We start from the raw sequence: 10,121 nt of genomic DNA on the forward strand, positions 1-10,121 counted from the left end.
TGAGCTCACGTAGGCCATCCGTGTGGCACACGTGCGGCACCTGTGTGCCGACTGGGTACCACACGGACCGTGCAGGAGACAGCGCTAGAGATAAGCGCTGTCCCCTGCATCTGGTGCTGAAGCCGCCATTCATATCTTCTCTCCAGCAGCGTTCGCTGGAAAGAAGATATGAAAAATCCTTTTTTTTTTTTTTCTTGTTTTAAATAAAGATCCCTGTCCCCACCCCCTCCCATCCCCTGTGCGCCTGCCCGCTGTTAATAAAATACTCACCCGGCTCCCTCGCAGCGTCTTGTCCTCGCCGCACCTTCTCCTGTATGAGCGGTCACGTGGTGCTGTCCATTACAGTCATGAATATGCGCTCCACCCCTATGGGAGGTGGAGCCGCATATTCATGACTGTAATCGGCGGCACCACGTGACCGCTTATACAGGAGAAGCTGGCGCTGAGAGGACGCTGCGAGGGAGCCGGGTGAGTATTTTATTAACAGCGGGCAGGCGATCAGGGGGTGGGGACATGGATCTTTATTTAAAACAAGAAAAAACAAAAAAAAAGGATTTTTCATATCTTCTCTCCAGTGAACGCTGCTGGAAAGAAGATATGAATAGCGGCTTCAGCACAACGTGGGGGGACAGCGCTTACAGTAGTGCTGTCTCCTGCACGGCACACGGACTGCACACGGACAGCGTCCGTGTGCGGTACGTGTTTTACACGGACCCATTGACTTTAATGGGTCCGTGTAATCCGTGCACTCCCACAAACACTGACATGTCTCCGTGTTTTGCACACGGACACACGGTCCGTGAAAATACGCTGACATGTGCAGAGACACATTGATTTCAATGTGTCTACGTGAGTCAGTGTCTCCGGTACGTGAGGAAACTGTCACCTCACGTACCGGAGCCACTGACGTGTGAAACCGGCCTACAGAGGTGTGTATGATCCACCTAGGACTTATGTGACCACCCCTGTGTACTGCCATTGAGCTGGTACTATATTTTATTATTGCGCTCTTATATAAGAGTTTCGCATTCTCTCTATGGAAGAATTTGGTAAAGTAATAATGACGTTTAGGCGGCGGCTCCTCTTTGGTGCTTTCTTGTGAAACTCATCTTCCTCTTTCCCATCGCATAAGTTATTTTGGTTTCTTAAAGTGTCAGGCCTTGACAGCGATAGGAAGAAGTAAGAACCACACAGAAGCCTGGAATAAGAAGATTACACTGCAGGAACACTGAACGGATACCACAAAAGTGGACCTGTGAAATGGGACAGTGGTAACAAAGAAGCTTCAGATGTTAGTAAAGTTTTGGGCTAAAGTTAAAATTACCTATTTTTTCCACAAGTTGTAACATGACTCCCCCAATGTGTTGTTCCCCAGTCACTCGGAGCGTTATCGGCTCCGCATCTTCTCCTAGGTCCTCCACGTAGACCTTCAGCTCCCAGGAGGAATCTATATATTCTCCGCTGGCCGTCTGAATTCCAGCCATTTCCAGTCCACCTGCCCTCCAAGGAGATAAAATATGTCTGGATAAGTCATTTGCTTTACGATATTCATTTACGTAATTTATGAAAGTAATTATTTTCTGGGTATGCCCTTGGCTCACAACCATGGCTTCCAAACTCAAAGTGGTGTCCGTAAGTCTTCATTCACACGTCAGTGGTTTTCTCGTACCAGAAAATCGGTGCGAGCTTCATCAGTGTCTTTTTACAATCAGAGTGTCATAAGAATTTGTCAGTTTTTTATTATCAGAGTTTGGTCAAAGTTTCATCAGCTTTTCTCGGATGAGAAACAAACCAAAAAGTTTCTCTATCTTCTGTCCGTGAAAATCAGACCGCACTTAGATGCCATCCGATTTTATTCTGTGGACCCATAGACATGAATGGGTGAGTGCGATCTGATAATCGGATGCATGCTGCGATTCTTAACTCTTTCTGAGGACAAAAATCGGACTTCTGCGCGGTGCCATACTATAACATGGGGATGAGTGTTAGCCATCAAAACAACAGATAGCACTCGTCCAATTTTTACGGTTGTCTGCACGAACCTGTCACATGAAAAAACACTATTAACCTGTAGACATGGTGTTACTAGCATTATAAAGCTTCTGAGCGCCAGCACTTAGACCCCCACTGCCGGGAGAAAATTAACTCATGGTAACATTTGGGTTTCAGTCACTGGGATTATGCCGGCGCGGGTTCAGTGTATAGAGAGCGGCGGCTCTAACCGTGCCCCAATCACTGACTGACAGCAGCTGAGCGACTGAGCACTAATGCTGTCGGGAGGAATAAAGATAATTTTCTCCCGGCAGTGGGGCCTAAGTGCTGGCGCCGAGCAGCTTCAGAACGCTGTTATTTCTTGACGCAATGATCCTTGCAAAATCACGGAGACCTGTCTGATTTTGATCCGAGTGTTAGGTCAGTGAAAAAATCTGAAAGCATTCGGTGCGCTGGCTGTTTATTACAGACTGATAGACAGGAGAAGGTGGAGAAACTTTTTTTTTTAATATTTCTCATTAGTGAAAAAAGTAAAGAAAACCTGATGAAAATCACTGATGAAACTTGGTCCTTTTTTCTTGTATGTAAAAAAAACCCCTGATGTCTGAAAGAAGCGGACTGGCGGCCGTCCTCCTGACCCGAGTGTGACAGCCACATGAAACTATATGAAGCTGTCATGCTCGGGTGAGGAGAGCCACCGGCCAGTCCGTGCTTTAGTGATCCGTGCTCAGACCTATTGGCACGGACGTCTGAATGAGCCCTAAGGCCAGGTGCAGACGAGCGCATGAAAAATCAGAAAAGATGAAATATTGCGAGTTAGGTCAGTTTACGCTATGTAAAAAAAAAGCACAGCAGGCGAGATTTTTATAAATCCCATCCTCTTTTCTGGGCAACAAGCGGCATTTTTGCGCAGTGACAATACTCAGCCTCAAAAGCCTCATGATAGTAATTTAGCCTTACGCAATAAACTAGTGGATTTACATGCTGCAAAAATTTCTATTCATCTGAAATTGGTTATTTGGATTTCTCCAAGTTTTATTTGGATGAATAAGAGTGCAGAAATTTTGGCAACATGATCTACCCCATATGCTTATCCCCTAAGACCTCCATGTTAGGTTGCACTCCACAATCTTTCTGATCTAAAAAAATCAAGTTACTTGCTGAGTGATAGAAGTCCGGCTGCCAGGACATCCAGGGATCCTGAGATCGGAGCCCCAAGAATGGGGCTCTGCAGCCATCATGAATGGAGTGGGAATGCACATGCATGGCCTCTGCTCCATTCATTGTCTATGGTACTGGAAATAGCCAAGTGCTCCACTCAGCAGTCCCATGGACAATGAATTAATCTTTTGCGCTCAGTGGTTCTTCCGGTCGGTAACTTGGTTGTGCAGAGAATGTCAGACGGCCTTTTTCACGTGAATGAAGTTACGTTACAGCAGGTGGATGGAAACTGTGCAAAGGAAAAAATGTGAAGAAAATGTAGCACTGAAACCATACTGTGGCCTCTTTATTTTCAGCATCTATGGGGGTGAAAAAGGTTAGGTCCCTATCAGTGATTAAGTAATGACATATCCTAGCAATATGAGAATACACCTTTCAGGATGTCAGAGCTCCAGTGAATGTGACCAGGCAAGTTTCCACCTCTGGAAATACAACAATCTTATCTGAAAGTAAGCACAGATCCTGAAATTGAGACATTGTATAACCTGTAATATCCTTTGTGTTTTAATTCTTCTCTCCGATTTCTTCAGCACACCTTTAGAGCAGAGAACTCCTTTCATTGATCCAGTAATCATATACAGTACAGACCAAAAGTTTGGACACACCTTCTCATTTAAAGATGTTTAATGACTATGAAAATTGTACATTCACACTGAAGGCATCAAAACTATGAATTAACACATGTGGAATTATAAACTTAACAAAAAGTGTGAAACAACTGAAAATATGTCTTATATTCTAGGTTCTTCAAAGTAGCCACCTTTTGCTTTGATGACTGCTTTGCACACTCTTGGCATTCTCTTGATGAGCCTCAAGAGGTAGTCACCGGGAATGGATTTCACTTCACAGGTGTGCCCTGTTAGGTTTAATAAGTGGGATTTCTTGCCTTATAAATGGGGTTGGGACCATCAGTTGTGTTGTGCAGAAGTCTGGTGGATACACAGCTGATAGTCCTACTGAATAGTCTGTTAGAATTTGTATTATGGCAAGAAAAAAAACAGCTAAGTAAAGAAAAATGAGTGGCCATCATTACTTTAAGAAATTAAGGTCAGTCAGTCCGAAAAATTGGGAAAATTTTGAAAGCGTTCCCAAGTGCAGTTGCAAAAATCATCAAGCGCTACAAAGAAACTTGCTCACATGAGGACCGCCCCAGGAAAGGAAGACCAAGAGTCACCTCTGCTTCTGAGGATAAGTTTATCCGAGTCACCAGCCTCAGAAATTGCAGGTTAACAGCAGCTCAGATTAGCGATCAGGTCAATGCCACACAGAGTTCTAGCAGCAGACACATCTCTACAACAACTGTTAAGAGGAGACTTTGTGCAGCAGGCCTTCATGGTAAAATAGCTGCTAGGAAACCACTGCTAAGGACAGGCAACAAGCAGAAGAGACTTGTTTGGGCTAAAAAACACAAGGAATGGACATTAGACCAGTGGAAATCTGTGCTTTGGTCTGATGCGTCCAAATTTAAGATCTTTGGCTCCAACCACCGTGTCTTTGTGCGACGCAGAAAATGTGAACGGATGGACTCTACATGCCTGGTTCCCACTGTGAAGCATGGAGGAGGAGGTGTGATGGTGTGGGGGTGCTTTGCTGGTGACACTGTTGGGGATTTATTTAAAATTGAAGGCATACTGAACCAGCATGGCTACCACAGCATCTTGCAGTGGCATGCTATTCCATCCGGTTTGCGTTTAGTTGGACCATCATTTATTTTTCAACAGGACAATGACCCCAAACACACCTCCTGGCTGTGTAAGGGCTATTTGACCAAGAAGGAGAGTGATGGGGTGCTACGCCAGATGACCTGGCCTCCACAGTCACCAGACCTGAACACAATCGAGATGGTTTGGGGTGAGCTGGACCGCAGAGTGAAGGCAAAAGGGCCAACAAGTGCAAAGAATCTCTGGGATCTCCTTCAAGATTGTTGGAAGACCATTCCCGGTGACTACCTCTTGAAGCTCATAAAGAGAATGCCAAGAGTGTGCAAAGCAGTCATCAAAGCAAAAGGTGGCTACTTTGAAGAACCTAGAATATAAGACATATTTTCAGTTGTTTCATACTTCTTTGTTACGTATATAATTCCACATGTGTTAATTCATAGTTTTGATGCCTTCAGTGTGAATGTACAATTTTCATAGTCATGAAAATACAGAAAAATCTTTAAATGATAAGGTGTGTCCAAACTTTTGGTCTGTGCAGTATATGATGCATAAAAACTGCCATATAGAGTGTATCACAAAAGTGAGTACACCCCTCACATTTTTGTAAATATTTTATTATATCTTTTCATGGGACAACACTGAAGATCTGACACTTTGATACAATGTAAAGTAATCGTTGTATAGGTTATGTAACAGTGTAAATTTGATGTGACCTCTAAATAATTCAACACACAGCCATTAATGTATAAACCGCTGACAACAAAAGTGAGTACACCCCTAAGTGAAAATGGCCAAATTGTGCTCAAAGTGTGAATATTTTGTGTGGCCACCATTACTTTCAAACACTGCTTTAACTATTTTGGGCATGGAGTTCACTAGAGATTCACAGGTTACCACTGAAATCCTCTTCTCTCCTCCATGACGACATCATGGAGCTGGTGGATGTTAGAGACCTTGCCACCTTCTGTTTGAGGATGTCTCACAGATGCTCAATAGGGTTTGGTCTGGAGACATGCTTAGCCAGTCTAGCACCTTTACCCTCAGTAAAGATGGCATGTTGGCATTCATGGTGCTCAGTCAACTGTAGCTCCCCACAGCTGGCCGCACTCATGCAGCCCCAATCCATGACACTCCTACCACCATGCTTGACTGTAGGCAAGACACACTTGTCTTTGAACTCCTCACCTGGTTGCCGTCACACACACTTGTCTGTGTACTTCTCACCTGGTTGCTGCCACAAACGCCTGACGACACCATCTGAACCAAATAAGTTTATCTTGGTCTCCTCAGACCACAGGACACGGTTCTAGCAATCCATGTCCTTTGTCTGCTTGTTTTCAGCAAACGGTTTGCAGGCTTTCTTGATGGCGATCTTTCATCTTTAGGAGAGGCTTCCTTCTGGGACGACAGCCATGCAGACCAATTTTATGCAGTGTGCGCCCTATGGTCTGAGCACCGACAGGCGGACCACCCACCCCTGCAACCCCTGCAGAAATGCAGCACTCGTACATCTATTTTGGAAAGACAACCTCTGGATATGACGCTGAGCTCGTGCACTCAACTCCTTTGGTCGACCATGGAGAGGCCAGGTCTGAGTGGAACCCGTCTTGTTACATCCCTGTTTGGTCTTGGCCACCGTGCTGCAGCTCAGTGTAATGATTCTGGGAATTTTCTTACAGCCTCGGCCATCTTTATGTAGAGCAACAATTCTTTTTTTAAAATCCTCAAATAGTGCTTTGCCATGAGGTGCCAGTATGAGAGAGTGAGCGTGAGAGCAATAGGACCAAATTTACACTACCTGCTCCCATTCACACCTGTGACCTTGTAACACTAAGGAGTCACATGACACCGGGGAGGGAAAATGGCTAATTGGGCACTATTTGGCCATTTTCACTTAGGGGTATACTCACTTTTATTGCCAGCGCTTTAGACATTAATGGTTGTGTGTTGAGCTATTTAGAGGGCACACCAAGTGTACACTGTTATACAAGCTGTACACTGACTACTTTACATTGTATCAAAGTGTCAGATCTTCAGTGTTGTCCCATGAAAAGTTATAATAAAATATTTACAAAAATGCGAGGGGTGTACTAACTTTTGTGATATACTGTACATCCTCTATGTTTGCGCCTTGCAGAGATGTTAACAGGAACAGGAAGCGTCTTTAATCAGAAGAAAGGTACGTTTTCCAAACCTGGTAATATATTGTGAATTCTGCAATGGCCGGCGACCATCTGACAACTGTTCAGGTCAGAAGTGAGTATTCGACCTGACGCTGCGACTGATTAATATTCTATATGGTCGTACGCATGCACACGGCCACACCTTTCACAGGAAATTCTGTTTCCTAACACCAACGTTGCACTGTTTGCAGACAGCCGTGCAAAAATTTGCACAGGAATACTAGCGTTTAATAAGAGGTTTCTTGGTAATTTATAGTGTAAAGTTACATAATAGCATAACATTATTATTATTTTTTTTTGCAAACAAAAGTGTAAGAGTCGTTCATGCAAGGCAGACACTACTAAATGCATTTTGGGCCGTTCCCTGGTATAAGGTGCCACCTATAACCTCTAGTTGACACCACCGGAACACTACACACAACCAGCACTTCTGTATTATCTCTCGTGGGCGGGCGGCAACTTCTTCCCAGCACAGGGGACTGGATTATTAAGTGATTTCATAATTTTTAATTATTTTACATTGTTATAATGTCATCGATATAGTGTCAGATTGATGTAGTGTTTGTGGTGCCAGGACTGAAATTGGGGAAGATTTGTCATAATTGATGTAAAAGAAAAATTGCCCAAAGCAATAGAGCAGATTTCATTTTTTATAAATTTAAGATTTGTTGTCATGAAGAAATATTCCACTTTTCCTTTGCTAAATCTTATGCATCAATTTTGAACGATTACAAAAGTGGAAAAAGGATCAATTTAGTCAAATACATTTAAAGCCTTAGGGACGGAGAGATCATCGAGTTCTGCTGTAAGAAATGTCGAGTAAAAACGGAGAGAGATATATCTGAACTGCTGCCATAGGAAGTGTCTTTGATGTGAACTTCTTGTAGACATGTGTATCTCATGAAGATCTAGACAGGATCATTTCTTCTCTTCAAAGAACTCATAACTTCTAAACAAGTAAATATTTACAAACATACAATACAAAGTAACAATAACCTTTCCTCCTCTGGGAAGTGTTACCCTCACCCTCGAAGGACCAAGAAACCCAATAAAATACAATAAACCTTCCTTCCGTAGCACTACTAGCAGTATTCTCGGATCCCAATACGATGAATGACGACTTACCTTCTTGCTTGGTTCCTGGTGATACTTTTTGGGTTTCTTTTAGTGATATTCTTGCTTCTTTTGTTTAGCAGGGTGCTGTAGCATGGAGCTCGTACTTTACCGCTACCCCTTGTGCGTTGTCCCCTCCCTTCTGTGAAATGTCCTCTTTCCTGTCACTCTCGATGTACAAAGTTTCCTCTTAAGTTCACTCTATCGCTCTCACTTCTCCAACTGACAGCCATTACTTCTTGTTTAATTATTGTACCTCTGCCTTATCAACGACTTAATTCATGCCGATTGTCGTGCAGTCTATGTTCCTGTACTATTCCCTTACTTTTATTATTTTTAATTATTATTCTATCTATTCTTTGTGTTTACATTTACTATATTTATCTAGTATCAGCTACTGCCATCCTCCATCTCTGTCTACTCCCATGCCCTGTTAAACATCACTTTACCCTTCCATGTGTCTTGTTTTAGCCGCTGTCGTCCTAACCTACCCCCTCACTAAATCCTTATGTAGTAACATACTGTGAATCTACAATACCCTCCTCTTCTTCCTCCTTTAATTTCCTCCCAAATCACCACTTCTCCTTTATACAGTATATGGAATTCTCAGTAACACACAACTAAGAGGGAACTAAAAAAGACAAGTTGCAGAACATTGATACAATATATAGGTCATGGCAATGTGAAGCTAACATTTTTAAGTTTTGCTTACAAATTGAAATATTAAAATTGCTTGTATCCAAATAAAGTGTGCAGACAATAAGTGCTTACGGAGGGTGGTCTACATAATTAGATAACCCACCAAAAGCACAAGTCCATCCTATAATCCTTAAAGCAGATCTGACACCAGATTTCACAATACAAACTATATAAATATAAAGAGATCATTTATACCTAATGAGGCTGGTGTGCTAACTTTGAAAATCTATGTAAAAATAACAGTACGTTCTCATATTAAAACGAGGATTCTAAAGCTAGATTCATATTAAAATTAAGCCGTGAAACTTTTGAAGAGGATTATACAGCCATTCTGACATGGATTTTACAAGGAACTACATTTGGTCTAAAAAATAAAAATCTACTTATAGTGGGGGAAATAAGTATTTGATCCCTAGCTGATTTTGTTAGTTTGCCCACTGACAAAGACATGAACAGTCTATAATTTTAAGGGTAGGTTAATTTTAACATTGAGAGATGGAAAATAAAAAATAAAATCCAGAAAATCACATTGTATAAATTATATAAATTTATTTGCATTTTGTAGTGAGAAATAAGAATTTGATCCCCTACCAACCATTTAGGCTGTGTGCACACGATCAGGAATTTTCGCGTTTTTTTTCGCGATGAAACCGCGAAAAAAAGGCTTACATTAAGCATCCTGCTACAGATCGCTTGGAAAACGCTAGTATTCTGCAAGCTAATTACGCTTGCAAAACACTTAATGTTTAGCGGTAAAACACATGCCAATTTCGCATGCATTTTTCCCGGGGCAAGGAGTTCCGCGGCAATTCCAGATGTGTGCACATAGCCTAAGGCTACTTTCACACTAGCGTTGTGCACTGCACGTCGCAATGCGTCGTTTTGGAGAAAAAACACATCCTGAAAAATTGCTTGCAGGATGCGTTTTTTCTCCATTGACTAACATTAGCGACGCATTGACACACATCGCAACCGTCGTGCGACAGTTGCGTCGGACCAAAAAACGTTACATGTAACGTTTTTTGCTGCGTTGTGTCCGCCCCCACCTCCCCGCAACTCACAATGGGGCAGCGGATGCGCTGGAAAAATGCATCCGCTGTCCCCATTGTGTGGCGCTTGCACAGTATGCGTCGGGCCGAAGCAGCGCGATGGCCCCGTACCGACGCTAGTGTGAAAGTAGCCTAAGAGTTCTGGCTCCTACAGACAAGTTAGGCCACGTGCACACGTTGCGAAAAAGTGTAGTTACTCACCG

General features: G+C 42.9%; 1 protein-coding gene across 3 annotated transcripts in view; it reads right to left on the reverse strand.

Moving 5' to 3' along the window:
• Window positions 1-8,680, reverse strand: part of FERMT3 (FERM domain containing kindlin 3) — a 35,043-nt gene extending 26,363 nt beyond the window's left edge. For 2 of the 3 annotated variants that reach the window (XM_069740520.1, XM_069740518.1), the window contains exons 1-2: window positions 8,183-8,680; window positions 1,325-1,495 (exon numbers count right to left, since the gene is read on the reverse strand). In XM_069740520.1, the coding sequence (XP_069596621.1) occupies window positions 1,325-1,484 (160 nt within the window). In that variant the 5' untranslated portion in view covers window positions 1,485-1,495; window positions 8,183-8,680. Of the gene's footprint in view, window positions 1-1,324; window positions 1,501-8,182 lie in introns of all 3 variants that reach the window. The other variant, XM_069740519.1, reaches the window with a different exon arrangement.
• Between the last annotated feature and the right edge of the window lie 1,441 nt (window positions 8,681-10,121).

Source organism: Ranitomeya imitator, chromosome 9, assembly GCF_032444005.1.
Source record: "Ranitomeya imitator isolate aRanImi1 chromosome 9, aRanImi1.pri, whole genome shotgun sequence".
Classification (NCBI taxonomy): domain Eukaryota; kingdom Metazoa; phylum Chordata; class Amphibia; order Anura; family Dendrobatidae; genus Ranitomeya; species Ranitomeya imitator.